The following is a 27,400-nucleotide window of genomic DNA, read 5'->3' as shown; positions in this document are numbered from 1 at the left end:
ACCCCCTCCATAAATCTTCGTCCGCGAAGCCAAGCCAAAGAAGAAAAAGAAGAGACCATGTAGAAATGACACCACATTTTATAAATAGTCCCCTCATTTCAGTGTACCATAATATTTGGGTCACAACAATAGTATGTATATTAAAGTAGTCATATTTAGTTTTTTGTTGCATATCATTTGCTTGCAATGACTGCTTGATGTTTTTAATCATGTACATCACCAAGTGCTGAGTATCTTCTCTGGTGATGCTCTGCCAGGCCTCTACTGCATCCATCTTCAGCTCCTGCTTGTTTCGGGGGCTTGTCCCTTACATTTTCTCTTCAGCATATGGAAGACATGCTCAATTGGATTTAGATCAGGTGATTGACTTGGCCATTCAATTATTTTCCGGTTTTAAGCTTTGAAAATCTCCTTTGTTGCTTTAGAAGTATATTTGAGATCATCTTTCTGTAGGATGAGTTTGGTGGCCTTTGCTCAAACATGAGCAGATGTTTCTACACACCTCAGAATTCATTTTGCTACAGCCATCAGCAGTTACATCATGAATGAAGATAAGTGCACGAGTACCTGTGGCAGCCATACATGCCCAGGTTATAACAATCGCAACATCATATTTTACAGGTGGTCTGCTTTGGATCTTGGGCAGTTCCTTTCCACCTCCACACTTTGCTCTTGCCATCACTCTGATACCAATTAATCTTGATCTCATCTGACAACAACAAACTTTTCCAAAATTCTGTAGGCTTTATTAAATACTTCTTGTTATATAGTGAGGATAGTGTGAACTATTTTGCAACCATGTAAGAACACACCCTTCTCACTGTAGTAACCATAGTTGTTACAAGTCCAGAGGACCCCAAAACCCAGCAGCAATAGATATGCACCACGACAAAGGGTTACTTAAACAAAAGTTGCTTTTAATGATCTTTGAACATGAAATTAGAATCAAACTTTAACTTATCTCTATTGACTCACCCCCTTCTAATTCTAAGCACACACATGTGTAATGTGTGTGTAAGTTCAGCAAAGTTCTTTGGTTCATAGTCCAATCTCACTGGTTGCAGGCAATTCTTGTACTGTGCACAGAAGTTAGCATTAATAAAGTTCACCAGGCTTTGGTGCTTAGCAGGTAAATAATTACCACTCATAGGTTCTTGTTGATTTTCAGAGAGAGAGTTTTTCTTGTTTCAGGACATCCACAACTGATTCCTTTTTAATTAGCTACTCCAGTGTCTTGATGATGAAACTTGCCCCCTTCAGGGTTCTCCAGATGATAACCTCTTTCTTTCAGGTCACCACAGAGTTCCTTTCTGTTTCACCTATTCCAAGGGAAATACTGAACAGCCAGTCCTTCTTTGACTAGGCTGTCTTCCAAAGCTTGCCAGCTTGTCTCTCTGGATCCGATGTCTGTGTCTCTCCTCTCTATTTCTCTCTCATTCCCTCCAACTCTCAGAGAAAAGCCTGTTTTTTTTTCTCCTATCTGCCTGCAAAGATCACATGATGTTCCAGACAGTAAATTCTGTTTTCTAGACAAAGCTGCTACTGCCTGTTGTTACATTTGTTGCCTTTTACAAATGACAGTCCATCATGAGTCTGAGCACTCTTGCAAAAGCTCCTGCAAAAATTCTGTGTTTTAAAGTGTTTGTGTGCGATCTGCTCTAACAAACCTTTCCCAATTTATCTCATAAACACCTATGTATACTCTGTCACATCATTGTGGGGCATATGTGTGTTTGCGTGTGTACACAGTTTCCTGAGATAGTGGAAGGCATCAGTTAGTAAACTCTACTTTTTAATTTGAATCTTGCGTCTCTAAGTTATTTAAGAAGCCTCCAAAATTACACAGAGACATAACATGGTGGCAGTGGTATAAGAGAACAGGAATAAAGCCATACAATTGATTGTAAGTCACTGAAATATGAAGGGGAAGAAGAGAAAAAACATTATTGGAAAAAAAATGGCTGGAGCAACAGCAGTTCATCCAGTGATGAAATGGGAGGCTGAAGACATTGTTGAATAATTTAAAAAGTTTCAGCAGATGTACAATTTAACATTCAAAAGCTATTTTAAAAATGCAACAGCAGAGAAGAAGGGCAGTTATATACTTCTCTGGACAGGGGAGCGAGGCCTTGACTTATTTAAGAGCTTACAGAGGTGGAGAAAATTGATCCAAAGCAGATATTTGCAAAGTTTGCTTCTCACCTTGAACCCAAGTCTAATCATAGAATTAAACACTATGAATTTTAAGCCTTAATGCAAGAGACTGATGAAACTTTATAAATTTGTCACTTGACAAAATATTGTTGTAGCAAATTGCAGATTTAAAGATATAGAGTAAAGATTAGTTGATCAACTAATATGGGGGAGTGCCCATCCCAAAGTGCAAAAGTCTCTTGTAGGGAAGGACAGCTTAAAGCTGGCCGAAGCTATAGACACAGCCAGAGCCTTTGAAGCCATGAGGATACAAATGAAATCCCTATCTATCCAGACCTACCCACAGCAAAGAGAAGAAAGAGCTAATGCTATAAAGAACACAGTCAGAAAAGTGCAAACCCCCCAAGACCTGCAGGAAGTGTGGCAGACAACACCCCTTCGATGACCAAAACAAATGCCCCGCATACGGTTTTGAAAGTAGAGCCTGTGGTAAAGTGAACCACTGGGCAAATATGTGCAAGTCTGGTATGAAGAAAAACAGTGATACTAGTGAAGAAAAAAGGCAAGGAGAAGATCCACCACATAAAAGGAAACAACAATGAAGACTCCGACACCCAGATACTGGACATGGAATCCATACATCTTCACGAGATGTCGGGTGAGTTGCACACAAGGATCCAAATACAGAGGACAATACAGAACAAGCCTACGGTATTTAACTTAAAGGTGAAGATGGATACTGGATCACAAAGCAACATCCTTCCACTCAGACTCTACCTCCAGATGTTCCCAGAGAACATAATAAAAGGGGGATCCAAAAGACGGTGCATTAGAAACAGTAAATGTCACATTAATGACCTATGGTGGACCCATGATCAGGCAGCTGAGGAGAGGTAAGGTCAATGGCTGTCATAATTCTATGTGATAGATGCACACAGACCAACAATTCTAGGTCTGGATACCTGTTGGGAGTTGCAATTGATCTTTGTCAGTTATGAGATCTAGATGAATTAGATATCCAAAAGGATCAATAGAAACACACAACAAAAAGAGAAAATGATTTCCACAGAAGTACCTGCCAGGCCATGGCACACAGTGGGACCAGACTTGTTCACCAAGAATCACGAGTGGTATTTAATAGTAGCCTGTTACTACTCTAAGTTTCCATTTGTCAAAAGGGTGAAAGACCTGAGAGTATCAACAGAAATTAGAATGCTCCTTGCTGAACAAGGAATACCCAAGCAACTAATATGTAACAATGGAACCCGGTTCACATCACAAGAATTCAGAAAGCTAGCTACAGAGTATGGGTTTGTTATCACTACATCATCCTCACACTACCCCAAAAGTCATGGGTTCTTTGAAAAACAAGTGCAAACTGTGAAACATGCACTAGTTAAGGTTCACAAAACAAAAGAAGACCCATCCCTAGCTCTTCTAAGGGCTTCTAAATGGCAGGAGATCTAAAACAACTCTGCCAAGCAAAATACACCTTCCAGGAAACTAGAATAAGACTGGCTGACACACAAGAAGAAGGACGGCAGCATTATAACAAATATTGCCAGAATGTTTCAGAGGGCAGCATGTGCATATTCAGGAGCCACTGTTGAAAACATGGACCCCAGCAAAGGTCATCAGAGAAGCTGAGACACCAGGATCGTACATTGTTGAAACACTCTGGCAATCAGCTGAGGAGGAACAGAATTTAGAAAGCTTTAATACCAACAAAGCCTGCAACACCAACAGCAAGTGAGGTATCAAGTGAAGAGACCACAACTACAAATACCGAAACATCAACACAGCAGTTGTCAGGTGAAGCATAACAATTACATCACCAACACATGAACCAACAACACAGAGTCCAACGCTCCACAAGATGGCGAAGGAACATACTGCTGCCAATGTGATATCAATAATTATTTTAAAATAGTTGAGTAAATAAACTAGTGTACAAGTTCAGATACTTAAATTGCACTGGAAATAAAGTGATAAAGAGCACTAAATTTTTCTTCATCTTGAGAAGGAGGGATGTTATATAGTCAGGATAATGTGAACTATTTTGTAACCATGTAATACATTCTTCTCACTGTAGTAACTGTAGTGCACCACTGTGGGGCACATGTAAATGTGAGTGTGTGAACAGTTTCCTGAGATGGTGGAAGGCATCAGTAAGTAAATTCGCATCAGTAAGTAAATTCTCTTTTGTTATTTGAATCTTGCATCTCTAAATTATTTAAGAAGCATCCCAAATAACACAGAAACATAATACTTCTTGGCAAACTGTAATCTGGCCATCTTGCTTCTGTGACAAACTAGTGGTTTGCATCTTGCAGTGTAGCCTCTGTAGTTCTGTTCATGAAGTTTTCTATGGAAAGCATCCTACTTGCCTCCTGAAGAGTGTTTCTGATCTTTTGTAGTGGCGTTTGGGGATTTTTCTTCATTATGATGAGAATTCTTCTGTCATCAACAGTGGCGGTCTTCCTCGGCCTACCAGTCTCTTGTGATTATTGAGCTCATCAGAGTACTCTTTCTTCTAAATGATGTTCCAAACAGTTGATTTTGGTAATGCTAAGGTTTGGGTGATATCTCTTACTGTTTTATTCTTGTTTTTCAACCTCATAATGGCTCCTTTGACTTTCATTGGCACAACTCTGGTCCTCATGCTGAAAATTGGCAATGACAGACTCCAAAGGTGATCAAAGGCTTATCCAGCCTAGCTCTCTTATATCTGTAACAATGAAGCAATTAAATATACCTGAGTACTCACAAGCCAAATGTCCCAAACATTATGGTGCCTTGAATTGGGGGAACTTTGTACAAAAAGCGCTGTATTTCTACATGGTCAAACCAAAATGTCTACAAACGGCCTGAATAAAATCTGGAATTTGCACCTAAATCACATATGAATTGTTTGATTACAAATTTAAAACTGGAGCACAGGGACAAATTTTAAAGAAAAGTGTCTTTGTCCCAAACGTTATGGAGAGCACTGTAGCTGAAACCAATTCTTTACATCACTCTTTATGATGTATGGTACTGAAATATCTGAAAGATACCAGATGGCCCATTATCAAAAAGGAGAGAAAACTCTGTTTATGCCTATTGAAGGACAAGGTATTGGAAAATCTTGTGGGACTAAAGGCGACAAGTTGCCTAGATCTGATAATCTGCATGTAAAAGGACTAAAGAAAGTGGCGGAGAGATTAGCAAAGCCATTGGTTGAATTTTATCAAAAGGCTTGATACCTGCATCTAATTTAATTTAAAAAAGTTTCAACCTTCCAGGCCTGCATGACTCAATATGTATTTATCAATTAAGTTGCTTCAAAAGCATCATTCTTTTCTCACCCTTTTTAAGCCCTTCTTATATTAAAACTTGATTTTGTGGAGGGTTTTTTTGAAGGTTAAAATGCTGTTACATGTCAGAGTTCTATGCCATTAGTTTTATGCCAAAACTGAAAATAACTATATAAAAGGCAGCTCTCAAGGATCAAAGGCTAAATAAACTAAGATTCAACAAAACGGAATATACATCTCTTAACACAATAGAATAAGAATTAGTGGTCTACGTGTATCAAATCTTGATGTTCCTTCTTTGAAAGTGAAATCATGATATATGAAGCTTGGTGGTTAGCTACATGGCTGAAAGCTAATGTCTTCAAGTCATGTGTTTCACAAATTTAACATTCTGAGACTATACTGTGGTTAAAAGTACAAAATGATTGGTAACTTCTTGAAAGGGTATACCCAACACATAGTTGTTGCCTTCAACACCTGAATTTTTCAACATCTAAAGAATTATATCAGATTGAGATTATGTCAGAATAACTTAATTGTTGCATTCATGTATATTTTAAAATCTTTCTACCATTTATCATTAATGTTAGTGATATCTTTGTTTACACTTTTTTCACACATTCACTTCTGGATTCATTTTTTTATGATTTAATTGGATGAATATGCAATTAATTGGATGTACATCCAGTTAAAAAAAAGAAAATACATCAAATGAATTAAGGATTCCAAGAAAGAAATTAGCTGGGAAATGCTGGTTAACAGTATATCAATTAAAAAAACCAAGTCGAATATCCTTGGCACGCATGCATACATGAGTGCACCACATACGCACATGCACTCGCAAACTATGAAATAAATAAATGAGTAGATAAGGTAAGGAAACTATATTGAAATTTATGAAGACAAAACAGAAAAACACTGGAGGGTGGGTGTCTAGGAGCTTGAAGAACAGGTTAAAATTGATATAGGAGTTGGATAGAGGACATATAAATAATTAAAACTGTCAGGACGGTTGGCGTAGTGGTTAACACAACACTGTTATGGCACAAGTGATTGGGACAGGGGTTTGAATCCCTCACTGTCTGTAAAGAGTTTGTATGTTCTCCCCATGTCTGCAAAGGTTTCCTACCACCTTTCAAAACGTAGCGGGGATTGTAAGTTAAATTGGGTGACACGGGCTGGCAGAGCCTGTTACTGTGGTACATGTGAGGCAAAAAAAAGCAGATTACTAAAAATATTCTATTATCACTATTGCAGAAGATGAGCGGGAAGTGAAATTGAAATCTATAAATTCTAAGTGGCATTAAAATATAGAACATAAGATGGCTCAATTTTTAATTGAGTACATTTTTAAATTTTTTGTGAAGGGGTTTTCTAATTTGTGTAATGTATACAATTTCATAAATTTTATAGGCTTTTGATGCATTCCATTGTAATATAAGTCAATGAAATTATAAAAGAATATTGGATTTTCCTCATGTCCAGGAATGAGGTGAGAATGGTATGCAGGTGCATGTAAATATTCTTTACAGACAGGAATTTAAATCAAATGGAAAATGAGATTATATGTACTGTACAATGGATTAAGCAACTTTATAATAATATTTATACAGTAATTACTCCAAAATTGGATCAAAAATTTGTTTAAATTTAAAACACAATGATCATTTTTACACTAGGGACAATAACTTCAGAAGCTTGAGATTTAACAAGTTTTCTAATCAATTGTCAAGAACATTCAATATAATTGAGTGCTAAGCTAATATAATTTACTGTTGGCACTCAAACATAAGTTCTAGCTAATTAAATTAGTCACTGTAGAGTGGAAAGTATCTCTAGAACCTATGATACAGCAGGATAATTTCATGTCTTTATGAGAGAGAGAAATATTAGCCACTTTCACACTGGCACTTTATCCTAGTAATTAATGGCAAATATACCGGTTAAAGGGCCAGTGTGAACGCTCAAGAATCGACACGCAGGCGTCAAATCACCCTGGAGATGGACCGCCGAAGTAGGGTGTATCATCCCCAGGGAGAAAGGGACATGGATTATCCAGGGAGAAAGTAGTGACGCGTTGATAACATTTTTGCATGAACCCTGGATCGTGAAGAAAAAAAAAGTTAAAAAGGTAAAAACATTGTATTCAATTTACTAAATCCTGATCAATGTATTATGATCTTGTATTTAAATAAAATTAATCATGCCTAATTATAACATAACATAATTAGGCATTATGTACAGCACAGTATGAGCCCTTCAGCCCCTGTTGTAGTGCTATATAAACCTATCTAAATCTTTATAAATTTATAAAGGACCATAGGAAAGTGGTAGTGGCAATAAAATACATAGGCACACAATTTATAAAGACCGTGAGAAAGTCACAGTGAGAGAGAGAGAGATAGCGGACATGCCCTCCCAGAATTCCATGCGGCAGAGAAAGGGCTGCATGCATGTAGCATTCATGAAGGGGTTTCCTTGCCGCATGGAATTCTGGGAGGGCAGAACTGCCATTGCTCGATGCATCACCCAGATGTCACCGGTGGAGGATGGATGCCCCTCTCCACGGGGATGCCTGGCGGTGAGTGTGAAAGGACACAGAACAGGTTAACAGTGGTCCACTGTGAATGGCAAAAACATTTATTTTTAACTGGTTTATTGAATGACCAATTTACAAGTTAGCCAGTGTGGAAAGGGCTATCAATATTAAGTGAAACAAACATGCTGAGTGGAAATATTAAGATGTTTGGAAACTTTTCTAATGAGTAGTCCTGAGACAAAAGACAAAGGAGGAAAAACCCAACACCCAACCCCAACCAACCAATTTTCCCTTGCAACCGCTGCAACCGTGCCTGCCTGTCCCGCATCGGACTTGTCAGTCACCAACGAGCCTGCAGCAGACATACCCCTCCATAAATCTTCGTCCGTGAAGCCAAGCCAAAGAAAGTCCTGAGAAATGTGTTCCATACTGCCAAAGGGAAGAAATTGCACCAATTCCTGCTGTAATTTTCCAATCCTGTTTGGCTACACATTAGTGCAAGAAGAGTGGGTGACCACTTGTGTCATACCATACAAAGGGAAAATGGGTAGACTAAGATATTCGATGCACAAAAGTGCTGGAGAAATTCAGCAGATTGCTTTGCATTATTTTTGTAGCAAAGTATATAACTAACCCTGAACCCTTCGACAAAGTATGAACAAAAGTTACTTCACTTTGGCTGTTTGAACATGGCCACTGCAAGAGCCAAAGTGAAGTAACTTTTGCGAGATGGTTAGGACGAAGGAACTGGCAGCAGCTAGTTGTATGCTCACAAGAATGGTTGAGACAGTAGAAATAGTATCTTCTTTCCCCACTTTACCTAATTCCTCCATTTATCAAAATCCTGAGTTTCATACTTTGAAGGGACAGTACTGAATAGCACTGGATTCCTGCATCACCTTCTGTGTTTATTCGATCTAAAATTCCAAAGCTCTGAGTCATTCTTTGCTGACAGTAATTATCAGCTCAGTTTGCTTTGTACTGAAATATGTTAAACTTACAGAACACTAAATGTGATAAATGGCTGCAGCCTGTAAATTATAGTCTTCCAGAAATGACTTTTATAGAAGCTTTTTTTCTGAATGTTTTCAAGATATTTTCAAAGCAAGTTTTTTTTCCAAAATCTACGGTCATTTTGGTGTTTCTGGTAGGACTTAGCCTTGAATGGTTCAGGGCAGGTCAAAACTAGTCTCCTATAGAATGAACTAACTGCTGTACAAGTTTATTTGTGGCTGTTCATTCCAGATACAGACTTGTCCTCTAGATGAAAAAAATTATCTGTCAGATCCCTCATCTCCCCTTACACCTATGTTTCTAGTTGTGGAATGATCCATCTTGGGTGAATTATTCATCTTGGGTCAAAGATTATGAGCATTTACTTTATCCATTCCCATTATGATTTTATACACCGCTATTTGTTCACCCTAAGCCTCCTCTGCTCCAGGGAATTCTTGCTTGTCTAAATGCCTCTTAATTGTAGTAATTGTATCAGATTCCACCATTTCCTCTGGATGCATGTTCCACATATCTACCATTCAAAGTAGAGAGAGTATTTGTAAGATAAAATCTGACAGTCGAGAAAATCTGCAAGTTTAGCACTACCAAAGTCCAAGAGTATGCTGAATTAATCGAGTTTTACAGTATTTAAACAACTAAAGCAGTTATTTCAGAATGTAGTGTTTGCTAACAGCAGCGCTACCGAAATGAGACACACAGTACTAGGGTAAACCAGTAACTGAACTTTATTTCTGAATTACTCCTGCTGCTCGATGGGACCATCCACTTCCTGTGAGAGGCGCGTTGGCCTTGGGGAGTGACGCCAACATGTCACAGTGCCATCCCCCAGGCAATGCGTGCCACCAACTGTGGGCTTCTTGGAAGGGAAGGGGGCCTGCGCCATCTCGTCAGATGACTGGGGCAGCGATTTGGCCCATCTAGCTGTGCAATCGCTCGCCCCGTTACACTTCCTCCCACCCCCACCCCCAAGTATCATTGCCGCCCTTTGAGCAAGTTACCATACTGTCTTTGGGTGGGCTGCCTCTGTGTCTGACCTGGGGATCTGGGGCAGGCTGGCCTGAGTCCAGATGCACTGCCTTGAGGTGGTCAATGGTAAACCTGTCCTGCCACCCGCCAATGTCCAAAGTGAAAATGACTCCATTGCCCTGCAGCACCTTGAATGGGCCTTCATAGGAGCATTGTAGAATTGTCCCTTGCTGTCCTCTTCGAACAAAAATGAATTTGATGGACTGCAGGTTCATTGGGACATGGCAGGGTGGAGAACCGTGTCTGGAAGGTGGCAGAAATTTCTGTCTACCTGTTTGTTCCCTCAGTTGCTGGAGGATGTCTAGAGCATTTGGTTGTGGGCTAGGAGGGTTGAAGTGAATATCCCTGGGATGGTAAGTGGGGACCCATACACCATCTCAGCAGATGACGTTGGTCGGTCTTCTTTTGGTGCTGTGCGAATTCCTAACTGCACCCATGGGAGTTTGTCCATCCAATTCAGGCCTTGTAGTCCAGCTTTCAGGGTTGCTTTCAGGTGGTGGTGGAAATGTTTGATGAGGCCGTTTGCCTGAGGATGGTAGGCCGTGGTGTGGTGGCACTGGTTGCCACATAACTTGGCTAAGTTGGCCCAGAGCGAGGACGTGAACTGGGTCCCTCGATCCATGATGATGTGTGTTGGGACTCCAAAGCTTGCGACCCAAGTGGACCAGAAAGGTCTGGCACATTCCGAAGGAATGTGTCACACGTGGACAGAGATATCGCTTCCAGCCAACGGGTAAAACAGTCGATTACTGTAAATAATAACACATACCTTGGCTCACGGGAAGGTCAAAACAACGCTGCACCAGGTCAAAACTCTGGAGCGGGGCCTTGGTGTGTCTGTGCACTTTGGTGCGCTGGCGGTCCCAACAAGTCTTAGCCCACAGGATTACATTGTGGCGGAGGCTGCGCCACACGAACTTAGACAACAGGTGGAGCATGGACCTTAAGGAAGGATGTGACAGGCCATGGATTTGGTCAAACACCCGCTGTCGCCAGGTCGTGGGTGGAATGGGGAAGCCTGTGGATGTGTCGCACAGTAAAGTCGGGCACCCCAGTGAAGGACAGAAATTGCTAACCTTCAGGCTGGCGATAGCAGTCCAGAAGGCCTGGATGTCCACATCCTCTGCTTGGTCTTTGGCCAGCTGAGCAACATTTAGTCCTCCTGAGGTAGCGGCGATGGCTGGTCCGGACAGCGTGTTGACCACCATGTTGGATTTGCCTGTGACGTGGCGAATGTCCATTGTATACTCCGAAATGTAGGAGAGGTGTTGTTGTTGCCTTGCCAACTACGGGTCCGAGACCTTGCTGAGTGTGTGGGTGAGTGATTTGTGGTCTGTGTAGATGACAAAAACCCTTCCAATATGTACCGGTAATGTCGTATTGTCAGGTACAGGGCCAAGTGTTCGCAGTTGAATGCGCTGTACTTGAGTTCTGGTGTCTGGAGGTATTTGCTGAAGAAAGCTAGGGGGCACCACTGTTCATCGACCCACTGCTCCAGCACCATGCTGACCGCTCTGTCCGATGTGTCTGTTGTAAGAGCCAGGGTAAGGAAGAGTCTGGATGGGCCAAAGATGTGGCCTCTGCAGTGCTGCTTTCGTTGCCTGGAATGCTTCAATGGTATTGTGTGTCCACTGGAGCACCTTGTCATTGAGTTTGATGAGGTCGAATAGGGGTTGCATGAGGGTGGCTGCTCCTGGGAGGAAACTATGATAAATGTTCACCTTCCCTAGGAATTCCTGTAGGCCTTTGAATGTGCTGGACTTGGGAAAACATTGGATGGCTTCCCCTTATCCGGCAATGGTGTGGCCCCCTCTCAGGTGATACAGTGTCCTAGGAAATTGATTGTTTCCAGGCTGAATTTTGGCTGAATTTTCACTTACCTTGGTTCACCATGAGTCAAAACTCCTGCAGCCTGTTGAAAAGGTGAGTCAGGTGCGTCCTGTGTGTGCTGGCATCGGGGCTGGCAATGAGACTGTCATCCAGGTAGACAAAAATGAAATCGAGATCCCTGCCAACCACAACCACAAGATGCTGAAATGTCATCCGAAGGAACTTGAAAAGGCCGAAAGGTGTAATAATGGCCCTTTTCAGGATGTCGTTGGGATGCATCAGAATCTGATGGCACCCTTTGACGAGATCCATCTTGGAAAAAATTCGTCAGTCATGGAGCCTCATGGCAAAATCCTTAATGTGTGCGATGGGTTATCTATCTGGGACAATGGCGTCATTGAGTCATCTGTAGTTGCCACATGGGCGCCAACCGCCAGAGTTCTTCTGGTCCATGTGAAGCGGGGATGCCCAGGGGCTGTTTGAACGGTGGACGATACCCAGCTCCTCCATGGCAGAGAGCTCAGTCTTGGCTTGGAGGAGATTGTCCTGCGGGAGGCACTGTGCCCATGCGTGCTCTGGAGGCACAGTGGTGCTCCATGCCATGTGTTGGTTTAGTGTCGTGGAAGTTGGGGGCCAAAAGAGATTAATACTTGGCCGGTAGGTGGGCATATTCATTACGGTCCAGAGCATGGATTCCTAATGGTAGAAAGGATCATTGCCATAGAGTAAGGGAATATGACTGGAACGTGGTAGTGTTGACCAAACGGCATCTGTTCATATCTACCAGGAGCTCATATGCCCAGAGGTAATCTGCTTCGAGTAAGACTTGCCACACGGATGCAATCAATCTTACTTTTCCAGTGGAAAACCATATGCGCAGCGTGGATTGTGACCAGATAGGAGCTGAAACTCGGAATAGAGGAGCTGTTAGCTGCCTATAGGGGAAGGCCTTTAGAATTGTGCTTGAGTTCAAAATAAGTCAGCGGAATGAGGGTTATCTCTGCGCTTGTGTCAACTAGGAATTCCCTCTTTGTTCGCTGGTCCCTGAGGGAGAGTAGGCCTTTATGTGTGCCAACCTCTGAGGCTACAATTGGCGGCCGGCCTTTCCATTTCCCATTGCTGTGTTTGACTTGGCATTGGGGTTTGAGCATTGAAGGATGCACCACCAAGCATTATGGTCCCACCTGTGGTGGTAGAAATAGTAATTGCTCTGTTTGTCTGAGCGCTCATTACATTGCAGTTGGGCTGCAGCTACTGCTGGGTGGCCCAGCAGTGGGGACTGAACAGGTGGCAGCGATGGTGTAGATTGATTGCATGTGTATGGAGCTCTGTTGCAGGGTGTTGAAAAGTCTGTCTGCTTCCTTGGCTACCAGGTGTGGGCCACTGAAATCCATGTTGGATATTGCTGAGGAAATGTGCACTGGTAGCTTGGAGAGGAACAGGGCCTCGAACAAGAAACAGTTCATGTGTCCATCCGCTAAGGCCACGATTTCATGCATGAGCTTGGGAGGGGTTCCTATTTCCCAGGTCTTGCATATTCAGGATGCGGACCACACGCTTGTGCAGGGTGAATTCCAGGGAATTGAGGAAGAAATTCCAGAATTGTTCATACTTACATTCCATAGGAGGATTTTTCACGAAGGAGCTTACTTTTGCTGCGGTAGCAGTGTTCAGGGCTCTGACGACGTGCCAGAACTTGGTGTCCTCCAAGACAATGCCTCTGATCTGGAACGGTGACTCGGCCAGTTGTAACGAATTCCTGGGCTGGTTTGCCTAGAAAGGCGGCAAATGCACACCCACAGCATTGGTCTCAGCCATTGCAACCTTAGTGGGAGTAGCATCCTGCATTTTGTCATGTTCGAGGTGGGTTCCAAAGACGTTGGAACCATTGGGGTCACCACTGTATCATCTGCTAATGGCAGCGTCACTGAGATGAGAGACGTCCGCACAGCATGAGGGTGAACCAGCAACTGACTTTATTTAGAATTCCTCACACTGCTCAAGGGGACTGCCCACTTCCTGTGAGGGGCATGCTGGCATTAGGGAATGATGTCAGCGCATTGTGGTGTCACTACCTGTCCAGCGGCATGCAACCAGGAAGTGGTGCCGTCTCTCGGGCCACGCGTGCCACCAACCACAGGCTTCTCTTTGGAAGGGAAGGGGGGCCCCACACCATCTTGTATTGGACAACTGGGGCGGCGATTCGGCCCATCTAATTGCGTAGTCACTCGGCACACTACAAAAAGACTGAAAATTACAAAATATTTTGTTCAAATATTCTTTAATTCACACATAATGTCATCAGGAGAAGCTACATATTTAGATACAACTTACTAATATTTGAACTTTATGTATTTCAACACCAAAATAGATTTTGATATGAGACTTGTAATCATATGGTAGCTTTACAACCAAACAAATATTTTCAGTGTGTGGTAAATTATATTTAAGTTTATTTCTCGCCAAGTACCTTGTACAGGAGATGGGTTCTTCTGCAAGCAGTGTAACAACTTATCTCTAACAATCATGCAGCTATCAACAATCAAAAAGATCAATTTATATTACAATGAAAGGAAGATCAATTTGAATGAAGCAAGGACAACATGGTAGCACTGTTATGGGATTCATAAGATGGATGCAGGGAACAGATTCTCCTTAATCCTGTCGGTGCATGCTTTCACACTCTCAAGCCTTCTCTCCTTTTTTTTTGAAGACTTCATTTAAAATTTTATAACATGAATACAATAAAGAATTACATTTAAAGAAAAATAGAAAAAAATTAAAAAAGGTATGATTACAATATTACATCAGAAAATTACACAAACTAACCCCCCCGTTAATTGTAACACAATATTAATAGTCTAACTTAAAATTAGTCCAACCCTCCCCCCCCCCAAAATAAAGAGTGAAGAGTTAATAAAATTGACAATATTATATATGGAAAAAAAAATACCCACTTACAAAAAAAAGAGATAAAACTTAATCTAAAAAAAATTCTAACAACAACAACAAAAATAAATGTCAATACTAAAATATCACGCTTAAACATATATTTAAATCAAACTTAAATGCATATAATTAGCAAACGGAGTTCACTTTAACTTATAAAAAGACATCTTATCCTGAATTGAAAAAGATATCCTTTCCATAGTCAAACAAAATTTCATTTCCAAATATCACTTATCTAAAGTTAGTATATTTCTATCTTTCCAAGTAAGTGCTATACATTTCTTAGCCACGACTAAAGCTAAATAGATAAATGAAATCTGATAATCCTCTAAACCTAAATCAATTAATGATTGCATATTCCCTAATAAAAATATATCGGGATCTAATACAAGATGAATATTATATAAACTGTTAAAAACAGATTGAATACCTTTCCAAAACTGTTGCAATCGATCACAAATCCAGACAGTATGCAAAAAAGTATTGGCCGTCTGATCACATCGAAAACAAGAATCCAACTTACTAAGACCAAATTTTTTAAATTTCTCCGGCGTTAAATATAGCTGATGAATAAAATTATAATTAATCATCGCTAGTCTAGCATTAATTAATTTCCGAATACTATTCTGACAAATTTCCATCCAAGGTTCTTCAGCTATTTAATGTCCTAAATCTTTTTCCCATTTCAACTTATCTTTATCCCAGTCTTTTTTACTATCAATTTCTTGTAAAATACAATACAAATCAGATATATATCCCTTTTTTGGTAATGAAAGTACATATTCTTCAAAACTAGATTCAGGCAATAAAATCATACGTCGACCACATAACTGTTTTACAAAAGATCTTAATTGATAATATACAAATATAGAATTTGCACTAATACCATATTTCCTTTGTAATTCGTCAAAGGAACAAAAACAACCCTCAGAAAAACAATCAGATAAATTTTTTATTCCCTTCTTTTCCCATTGTTTCAAAGTGGCATTGGTGACCGTAAAAGGAACAAGTTGATTATTATATAATGGCAATCTTCCAGAATATATATTTTTAAGTCCCAATTTTTTAAGTTTACTTGTCCATAAATTCAATAAATGTTTCAATATTGGCACATCATAAGTTTTCAATATTGGCACATCATAAGTAAGCCTTTTCTCCAATGGCAAGATGGAGAAGAGACTGTGCATGGGGTGTGTTGGGTCCTTCAGTATTTTGGTTCCCTTTCCTAGGCAGCAGAAGATATATTGGAGATGGAATCTGTGGAGTGGAGGGAAGTTTGCATTATGTTCTGAGTTGCATTCACTACCTTCTCTTGTTTCTTCCAATCTTCAGTGGAGTAGCTTCCATACCATGGTGTGATGCATTTCAGCACTACATCTCTGTTTAAAAAAAAATTGTTTTCAATACATCATATATTTTATCTGTCAAATATATAATCTAATAATGTTGCATTGATTTGAAATCATGTTATGGTAATTTTGAAAGAACAGAAATACAGCTGGTTTGTTTTTATGTCTGCATATTAAGGAGATGGGAGACACAAAGCAGAGGCATTGCATCACCACAGAAATTTATTCACGGAATAAAAGAGGGGCACTGGACAAAGTGGTGACAAAAGATAAAGAATTTCATGTGCGTCACATTCTAAATATAGTATTATGTGACAATAATGGATCCTTTACCTTTAAAGTAAAGCTTTTTGGTCTAAATATACTCTAGGTAAAGAATATATTTTAAATTAAAGAACAGATTGTGATGACATGTAATTACACCACTAGGTCACCAGGGGTCATTCGGTGCCCTTGTATATAAAACAGTCCAGAGCTACAGTCCAGCCTTCCAGGTTCGTCTTGCAGAGAGATAAAACCTCTTAGCATACATATTAGTTTATTAAATTGTTCTGTCTTATACTCACACTGCTGGTGTGGTTATTGTCAGTACACAGATAAATCCCAAAGTCACATTTTTGTTATCATCATAAAGGCATGATTTTTCATGCTTATCATAAATCTGAATTTTGCTATATTTATACTTCTTTTCTCATCATTGCATTTTGCCTATGGTCACTATTTTCTCGTAATTTCAACCTCTATAATAAAATTGTAATGGTTGTTCGTGAAGACAGTGAAACATGAAAGTTTGCAGATTGTAGTAAAACACAGAAATGCTGGAGGATGTCAGCAGGTTCCACAGCGTCCAGAGGAGACAAGATATAGAACCGATACTGTGGGTCTGAATCCTTCTTCAAGAGCTTCTTCAACCTTGAAAAAGGGCTCAGGCCCAAAAAGTCATTTCTATATCTTAGCTGCTATGGGTGCTGTGAAACTGCTGAGTTCCTCCAGCATTTGTGTTCATGAAGACAGTGTTTTTTTTTAAATGAAATTGTGTCTTTGAATTTTTTCCTACAGAAGTCCACTAAGGGATCTGTTATCTTGGATTATATCTTTCGACACGTAAACCTAATGGAGACCGAATACTTTGGTTTGCGCTATTGTGACAGGAGTCACCAAACTGTAAGTAGTAGAAAAAAAGATGAAATGGGATGAACGGTTTAACAAATAAGTCTGATGTAATTTACCTTAAAAACGTGATTGAATCGAAACTAAATACCAAATGTACTCAACTTTAAAATACTAAGTTGGCATGCTGAATATATATGTGGAAGATTCCATAAATCAGAAATTATTACAGATAAGTCAAATCTACAATTTGTTTAATAAGATTTTAGCAACTGGGAAGTTAAAAGAGCCTATCATTGTAGATTTCTAAAAAAACCAAGAATTTAGATGTTGTATACATTTTATTATAGAAAATTGTCATTCATAGGATTTGTGAAATTAGCATGGACTAAGAATTGGTTAACAAATAGAAAATGAAGTCAGAATAAGTGCTATTTTCAAGTTGATAAGCTATAAGATATTGAAAGGATAAGTGCATGGACTTAGATATTTACAGTCTTTACCAATAATTTAGATGTAGGGATCAAATGCATCCAAATTTATCGCTGATTCAAGGCTTGAACGGAAAATAAAGCATGAGTGAACTGGAAAGGAGCTGTAATGGGATATTAGAGAGGATAAGAAACTAGGTAAATATATCAGTGGAGACACAAAATTAAAAACAATTGAATTTTAGCAGCTGGTCAATCCCTAACCTCAAATTTGCATGTTTTCTCAGTTTGTCACATTTCAGAATATGACCTTTCTGAATCATTTTCATCTCCTTTCTCATTGCTCTTCCAACTAAACTGCTGATCACCCAGCTTCTCTTCAAAGGTCTGTGCTCATGACATTGTTATCAATTTTATATTAAGGCATTGTCCCCTTTTAAATTTGCTGTCATCACCCATCTCCTCTGTCCCTGAGACCTTGCTCTCCATCTCCTTTTCTTTTCCACAATCCTTCAATATGATTAGGCCTTCCAAGTTCATGATGATATTCAACAAAGCACCTTGTGTAAATCCTTCAATTTAGTTTTCAGCTTGAAACAGCTCTGATTAAAATTATTAACAACATTCTATATAACTGTTGCAGAAAATCATTACTCATTTTCCTCAAACCTTTGAATTAAAGAATGGTTGGTTGTGAGAAAGACCACATGAGTTTTGGCATCTCTGTACATGATGTGCATAGATTCTTCTGCTTTGACAAGGTCACCTGCTACTTAAAAACCTAAAGGCCCACCCTGTTGAGATCTCTCTGTAGCTACCATTAATAGAATTGTCTCGCTTCTTGATCGAGATAATGATAATGAGTTTCTTGTCATATACATTGTATAATGAGCATGTCCTCCAAAATGGGACAAGTACTTCATTTAAAAAAATTACAATAGTATACATTAAATTAAGAGATAATAAATACAAAAGAAAGATGGATATTAATATTTGCAATTAATACTGTGCAAGAAAAATGGCATTGCAATAGTGCAAGGGATTCTTTATTGGTATTGGAGCAGCCCATGATTAATGTAGTAAGAGCAGGTAACAACTGTGGAATTTGTGAGAAACCTTGACATGCCATTCTCTTTTCAGATATGGGAGATGACATGTTGTATTTTGTGACAGAATTTTCTTTGTGAAGTTTTAGATCTTTATCAAGTATCAAACCTGACAGAAATGCCATGGTCTACTTGGCGGCAGTGATTGCTACCCTATGTACCTTGAATATCTACAGCAGGCACCGCCAAGCATTGGAGAAATATTACCAATGCTCTTTTGCAAAATTCTCTGTCCATGGGCAGAAAAAAAATAAACTATCATCAATGTCCCCTCCCAGGCCAACATCCCACCACAAAGGTCCTAATAGCACAGTCTCTGATGGACAGGCCATTTTGTTCATATGCTCAACAACTGGCACCAGATCAGGCATTCTGTTCTGAGCTCTGTCATAACGGAGCAGCATGGTGACAGGGTCAGCAATCTGGGTTTGCCTCTGGTAATGACTGTAAAGAGTTTGTACGTTTGCCTCATGTCTGCGTGGGTTTCCTCTGGATGCTCTGATTTCCTCCAACCCTTCAAAAAATGTATGGGGTTTGTAAATTAATTGGGATAGTTGAATGGCATGAGCTTGTTGGCCAGAAGGACCTGTTAATGTGCTGTATTTCTAAAAAGAATAACAAGAGATTATCAGGTGCACGGAGGAATCAATTCAAGAAAGCCCCTTGATAAAGTTTAACATCCCTAATGAAACATGAGAATTCTTACATGGTTGACTGGTCCAGAAGGACACATGTGTCTGAACACATGGGATCTAAATTTTTTTCTGGAGCAAAAGAAGCTGAGGGCCAACCTAATAGATATACAATATGCATGATTATGGGAGTCACAGACAGGGTAGACAGTCAAACTCTATTTCCCACAGCGAAGCTATGAAAATCAAGAGCACATATGGTGAAGGTAAGAGGAAGGAATATTCAAGGGGATCTGTGGTGTATGTTTTTTATATTTCTTGAAGTTATAAAGCAAAAAATATATTCTTGAGATCAAATCTATTTGTTATTTCATGAGAGTATGAGATATGAAAAATAGCTGATTTACTTGCAGTTTACCAAATTACTGAAAAAGATTTCCAAGGCTTAAGACTCAAAGTCATTGTTCAACATTCAGGCACAAAGATGGTATCCTGTTCTTGAGGTCCTTGCATCCCTCGCTTCCTCTCTTCCACCATACTCTGAACCATTCTCTTCTGACTAGACATCAAATGCAATTTATTGAAGGAAGAAGGCTATCAAGAATGGAAGGAAAGTAGATTATAAAATTGTAGCTAAAATTATGGCTAAAAGATTAGCTCAATATCTGCCTAAAATTCTACATGGTCATCAAACGGGATTTATAAAAAATAGGTATGCGTCAGATAATATTTTACGGTTAATAACTTTGATAAATAAATCTAAATTTTAGTCGAATTATCCAATAGTGGTTTTATTAGATGAAGAAAAGGCTTTTGACAGAGTGGAATGGAAGTTTCTGTTCAAAGTACTTGAGAAATTTTGTTTTGGTTCTTCATTTATTGGGTTGATAAAGGCTTTATATAATAGCCCGAAGGCTAGAATTGCTGTTAATGGCCAAATTTCAGAATCTTTTAGTTTGACAAGATCTACAAGACAAGAATGTCCATTGTCACCTGCTTTATTTGCTATAGTTATTGAACCTTTAGCACAATTAATACATCAAAATGAAAATGTTAAAGGTATGAGAGTTCTGAATGAGGAATACAACATTAATTTATTTGCTGATGATGTTTTATTATACTTGGTGGATCCGGATATTTCTTTACCTGCAATTCAAGAATGTTTAGAAATTTATGGCCAATTATCTGGTTACAAAGTAAATTGGGCTAAAAGTGAAATTTTGCCAATTTGTAACGATGATTATTCAGTATTTAAAAATATTACAAATTTGAAATGGACTACACAAATTAAATATTTAGGAATTAATGTTAATACGGAATTTCAAGAATTATATTCAATTAATTATTTTCCTTTAATTAAAAAGGATTAAATTAGATTCGATTAGGTGGAGGGATCTACCTTTGTGTTTACTAGGGAGGATTAATACCATAAAAATGAATATTTTTCCTAGAATACAATATCTGTTTCAATCAATTCCTTATTTTTTAAAAAAAAGTTTTTTTAAGGACTTATATAAAGCGATTAGAGAATTCTTATGGAAGGGAAAATTTCCGAGAGTAGCAATGAGAAAATTGATGTGGGATTTTCAATTTGGAGGTTTAAGATTATCGAATTTTCAGCATTATTATGAAGCAGCTCAATTCAAATTTCTTAGTGCATTAATGAATATGGATGACCCACCTAGTTGGGTAAAGATAGAAATGGTGGTTATTTTAGAAAAATTTCCTCATGAGTTTTTGTTTCGATGGAATAAAAATTTATTACGAACTTATGATGTACCAATATTGAAACATTTATTGAATTTATGGACAAGTAAACTTAAAAAATTGGGACTTAAAAATATATATTCTGGAAGATTGCCATTATATAATAATCAACTTGTTCCTTTTATGGTCTCCAATGCCACTTTGAAACAATGGGAAAAGAAGGGAATAAAAAATTTATCTGATTGTTTTTCTGAGGGTTGTTTTTGTTCCTTTGACGAATTACAAAGGAAATATGGTATTCTTTGACGAATTACAAAGGAAATATGGTATTAATGCAAAATCTATATTTGTATATTATCAATTAAGATCTTTTGTAAAACAGTTATGTGGTCAACATATGATTTTATTGCCTGAATCTAGTTTTGAAGAATATGTACTTTCAATACCAAAAAAGGGATATATATCTGATTTGTATTGTATTTTACAAGAAATTGATAGTAAAAAAGACTGGGATAAAGATAAGTTGAAATGGGAAAAAGATTTAGGACATTAAATAGCTGAAGAACCTTGGATGGAAATTTGTCAGAATAGTATTCGGAAATTAATTAATGCTAGACTAGCGATGATTAATTATAATTTTATTCATCAGCTATATTTAACGCCGGAGAAATTTAAAAAATTTGGTCTTAGTAAGTTGGATTCTTGTTTTCGATGTGATCAGACGGCCAATACTTTTTTGCATACTGTCTGGATTTGTGATCGATTGCAACAGTTTTGGAAAGGTATTCAATCTGTTTTTAACAGTTTATATAATATTCATCTTGTATTAGATCCCGATATATTTTTATTAGGGAATATGCAATCATTAATTGATTTAGGTTTAGAGGATTATCAGATTTCATTTATCTATTTAGCTTTAGTCGTGGCTAAGAAATGTATAGCACTTACTTGGAAAGATAGAAATATACTAACTTTAGATAAGTGATATTTGGAAATGAAATTTTGTTTGACTATGGAAAGGATATCTTTTTCAATTCAGGATAAGATGTCTTTTTATAAGTTAAAGTGAACTCCGTTTGCTAATTATATGCATTTAAGTTTGATTTAAATATATGTTTAAGCGTGATATTTTAGTATTGACAATTTTTTTTTGTTGTTAGAATTATTTTTAGGTTAAGTTTTATCTCTTTTTTTGTAAGTGGGTATTTTTTTTTCATACATAATATTTTTAATGTTATTAACTCTTCACTCTTTATTTTGGGGGGAGGGTTGGACTAATTTTAAGTTAGACTATTAATATTGTGTTACAATTAACGGGGGGGGGGGTTTGTGTAATTTTCTGATGTAATATTGTAAGCATACTATTTTAATTTTTTTTAAATTTTTCTTTAAATGTAATTCTTTATTGTATTCATGTTATAAAATTTTAAATAAAGTCTTCAAAAAAAAAAGAATGGAAGGAAATACATATGTTAATTATTAACTCTCCCAATAAAGACATTAATTTTATTCACATGTACATACTTCAAATATAAAAAAATTATAATTCTGAAGATGGGAGCATTTGGCTAAAAGCTTTCTGGTGGTCTTGCTATAATTTTATTTTCAAAACCTTTCATTTATTTCTGAATGTATGATTGAAGTTCTGTGAGAATCCACAAAAAAGAAGTAATTTGTTCTCATATTAACCATTTATTTTAAACAGTATTGGCTGGATCCCATGAAAACGCTGGCTGAACACAAGGATCTCATAAACAGTGAGTAATGCATTCAATTACCTCTCAAAACCTGCATGTTCTGGTTTATAGGCCTCAGTTAGCGCAACACTAACTGTTACAGTGTCAACAATCAGGAATGGGTGCGAATCCTGCAGCTTTGTAAGGAGTCTATATGTTCTCTCCGTGTGTGGGTTTCCTGTGGCTGTTCTGGCTTCCTCCCACTGTTCAAAACATGCCAGGGGGTCGTAGGTCAATTGGGTAACATGAGCTCATTGGCCAAAAGGCCTGTTACCAAGCTGATTATCCAAAATAAATTAAAAACTGGATGGAAAATTTTGGCATTTTTAAGTCTCCTTCAGTGCATGGGCCAAAGCAAATGCAAATCACATTTCTTTCACATGCTGGAGTTCAATGAATTATGAAAGATGATATTTTGGTATTCTGGGAAAATATTGTCAATTTTGTTCTATAAATCCAAACTATGCATATTATTTTAGTTATATATTTCAGACAATAAGCATAGTGTACTCAGGATCAGCTACATCAGTTTTTCCCCACAGTATCTTGGCTGTTTTTTGTCGGGTTCACAAAGTCTGCTCTATCTTTACTTGTCCTTTCAGTTTGGCATTAGTATGCCATATATCTTTATGTAAAAGTCAAATTTTTGACTTTTACACAAGTATATTAAGGTATATATACATTTATGGGGTCGACTATTACATGGATACAATTTTTTAGGGGTTGAAATTCACAATAGAACCCAAAACACCCTATTAGTAGCAGAAGTCTAAATGATCTCTAAATGAATAAAGAACAAAAACGCAATGAATTAAAGTAATAATAGTCTGTGCATCAAAACGCGTGTCCTACCAAGTAACAAAAACCAAAAATAAGGCGATTATGCTCTTATAAATATTTTCCTACACTTACTCTTTTATCTGTGTCCATCACACCTAAAAGACTAGCTTAGTGATATCTGATATACCCGTGACTGTTTATATCTGTCAATGGCAGGCAGACCAGGCAATGTGTTAAAGCTTTTGTAATTTTACGGTAATAAGTAGCCATTCAAGGATACAATAATTATATATTGAAGTAAATTCATATAATCTAGCATCTTTTCTAAGAAATGGTAATGTGATATACTTTGCGATCATCACATGAATTACCCTATCGGTAATTATAGCTTGGTCGATAATGAACTTAAGGAATCTGTAACCTAATGTTTGTATGAATTGTACATCAAAACACATAATAACACAGATTTTAAAAAATAATTTCCTCATTGTAACATTTAAGTACAGGTACTTGTAACTGTTTATCTGTTATCTTTGTGGAACTAGGGTTGACATTTACATGAGATGTATGGAAAATTCCAAATCTTTTGGCCAAAAATAGGGGACCAACTTTTACATGAGATCAACTTTTACATGAGTATATGCAGTAAATAATTTAAGTATTTCCAAAAGTGGAACAAGTACTACTTAAGTGAGAGAAACACAGATATGACATTTTAAAGATGTTTCTTTCACAGTAAAGGGAGCATGCAATTAAAGTATCATGATCAAGTATTCAATGTATATTATTTATAATATAAATAAATAATATAAATGAGAAAGCCACTAAACATCAGTGGGACAGGCCGATTGATGGAAACCAGGCATTTAATGATTCCTTAGTGTTTCTGGGAATTTCCTGTTCGGAAAAAGGTTTACTTTCAAAAACCCCAACCAATTGCCTCTTGATCCCTAATCACTCATTGACTAACTTAAATCTTTTTTTTTCAAGAACCAGACAAAATGCATTGTTATTTGTATTCCAAGTGCCAACAGAATCAACACTAGTTAATGGATCTTCCCCTCTATTTTGGTCACATCTTTGCTTTTGGGAATTTTTATTCTAAGTTGTGCAATTTTATTTTGGACAAGAAGGGTAATATTTGCTCCTGTTCCATATAATTAAGCTAAATGTACTCAAAATATGTCATAATTTGCACCTGGCATTTTGATGTGAAATGCATGTGACATTCAGTACATGGGATATGCAACAATTAGGAGCTCAATTAGGCCGCTCAGCCCCTCGACTGCATTTAACAATATCAAAACAATCTCAGCTCTGCATTCTGGGCCACCGTAGAGGCCTTTCATGCATATTTATCAAGTATTATCTTGACTTAAATTTATTCAAAGATTGCCTCCACCACCATTTATGGAAAAGTTTTGAAGTCTGAAAACCTCTGAGGGAAAAAAAATCATCTGTTTTTTTCTTATTTTAAAACAATGACCACAGTTCTAGATTCTCCCACAAGAGGAAACATACTTGCCACAGCACCCTGTCAAGACCCCTCAGGATCTTGTTTCATTGCCTTCTCATTTTCCTGAAGTCAGCAGTTAAAAGCCAAATTGTTAAACCAATTTAACAATCAGATGGTCAACTGATAATACTACTTGCCTATTGGTCTAAAAGTCTCTGCAGTTTTGCGCAAGGTGCATTGTAGTTCCTCCAGGTATTAATCCTTTGCAAATCATGAAGTATTATTAAACTATGAAGCACCACCTACGGCTCCTAGAACGCTTCCACCAGCGTTGTCTCCGCTCCATCCTCAACATCCATTGGAGCGCTCACACCCCTAACGTCGAGGTACTCGAGATAGCAGAGGTCGACAGCATCGAGTCCACGCTGCTGAAGATCCAGCTGCGCTGGATGGGTCACGTCTCCAGAATGGAGGACCATCGCCTTCCCAAGATCGTATTATATGGCGAGCTCTCCACTGGCCACCGTGACAGAGGTGCACCAAAGAAAAGGTACAAGGACTGCCTAAAGAAATCTCTTGGTGCCTGCCACATTGACCACCGCCAGTGGGCGGAAAATGCCTCAAACCGTGCATCTTGGCGCCTCACAGTTTGGCGGGCAGCAGCCTCCTTTGAAGAAGACCGCAGAGCCCACCTCACTGACAAAAGGCAAAGGAGGAAAAACCCAACACCCAACCCCAACCAACCAATTTTCCCTTGCAACCGCTGCAATCGTGTCTGCCTGTCCCGCATCGGACTGGTCAGCCACAAACGAGCCTGCAGCTGATGTGGACTTTTTTTACCCCCTCCATAAATCTTCGTCCGCGAAGCCAAGCCAAAGAAAGATTATTGACCTGAAATGTTAATTCTGTTTCTTATTACACAGATATTATATGGCTTGCTGAGATTTCCTGATTTTATTTTGGTTTCAGCTTTTCAAAAACCAATTATTTTTGCTTCAAACTCTGGATTCATAGTCTGATTATGTTCTGTTGCACCACCATTGTACCTACAGGAATGAGGGAAAAGCAGACATCTGCAGTACCTGCTCCAATAAATATACCAAATGTCGTGTTCCTTCCTGCAACTCATAACATTTTGTTTTAGTAATAGAAACCATGAAACTTTAAGATTGTCATTAAAAACTTATTTTTGTCCTTCCCATTCTTGCCCATGTGTGAGTCCCTGATGAGGTTGATCTTTACTGCCTCCTCAGTTCAGATCAACTGAATTAGACTTCATTGCCAGCAAAGAAGTGAAATACAATGGAGATGGCATTGATTTCTCACTTTGGCAAACATTTTAAACTTGAATGAGCCACTCAGTTTACTGATTATTCTTGAACTGTGAAAATTATTTTAGAGTTTTCATAAGCACCTGGCCTTTTGAATACCACATCCCATACCCAAAAGTATCAATGCGTTGAATCACCCCTGGACTCATGAAGGCTTTTCAACATCCGAGATAATGAACTGCTGCACACACTTCAGGCAATCTGAATTTATCACATAAAGATCCCACAGAAAAAATGGTCCAGCCACAATGATCAAGAAAAGGTAATACTGTCAAAAAACCAGCAAGCCTGAAGAGTCAGAAGATATCAGTATTCATCAAAGGAGAGGCAAACTACTGAGAGGAAAAGGAAAAGGAGGATTCTGGAGTAGGCTGTAATGATAGAGTGCTAGTGATCCTCCTGACTATTAGAGGGAGTCAGAGACTAGTTGATTGTAGCTTGGGTAGATTCAAAATGGATGCCTCCACAAGGTCTTGTCTGTGTGTGTTCTAGCTAATATAGTTATATTAATCAAACCCAGGTTTCTTTATTGCAATAAAAGAAACATTACATGGTACCATTTGTGTACAGAGTGTGTATCAGTCATTATCAGCAGAGTTATGGAGCGCGTAAAGGTTCCTGGTGTTGTAAATTGGATTGGGAATGTCGACCACAAGTGGAGGTCATTCAAACAAAGATTTATGCTTAACCTGAAATCCATTGGACTCTATAGCAAACCTGATGCATGGAAGATTGCTACTTACTGTGGCAGGACCTCAAGCACTAGAGGTTTTCAATACATTTGATTTTGCTGAGACGGAAGACCAAAGCAAGTTTGACAGGGTTATCGAGATGTTTGATGAACATTTTTCACTAAAGGAAAATGAAATGTTTGAGAGATATGTGCTTTGCTCACACAGACAGCTGCAGGGAAAGAGCATTGATACTTTTTTAATGGACTTGAAATTAAAA

At 38.3% G+C, this 27,400-nt stretch overlaps 1 protein-coding gene across 2 annotated transcripts in view; it reads left to right on the top strand.

The window, feature by feature from the left end:
* epb41l4a (erythrocyte membrane protein band 4.1 like 4A) overlaps nt 1-27,400 on the top strand; it is a 517,267-nt gene that overhangs the window by 55,141 nt on the left and 434,726 nt on the right. For both annotated transcript variants that reach the window (XM_069892849.1, XM_069892845.1), the window contains exons 3-4: nt 17,220-17,324; nt 22,852-22,903. In XM_069892849.1, the coding sequence (XP_069748950.1) occupies nt 17,220-17,324; nt 22,852-22,903 (157 nt within the window). The remainder of the gene's footprint in view (nt 1-17,219; nt 17,325-22,851; nt 22,904-27,400) is intronic.

Source organism: Narcine bancroftii, chromosome 1 (assembly GCF_036971445.1).
Source record: "Narcine bancroftii isolate sNarBan1 chromosome 1, sNarBan1.hap1, whole genome shotgun sequence".
Lineage (NCBI taxonomy): Eukaryota > Metazoa > Chordata > Chondrichthyes > Torpediniformes > Narcinidae > Narcine > Narcine bancroftii.
The sequence above is the reverse complement of the archived record's forward strand: the minus strand, read 5'-3'. Positions and strand labels throughout refer to the sequence as shown.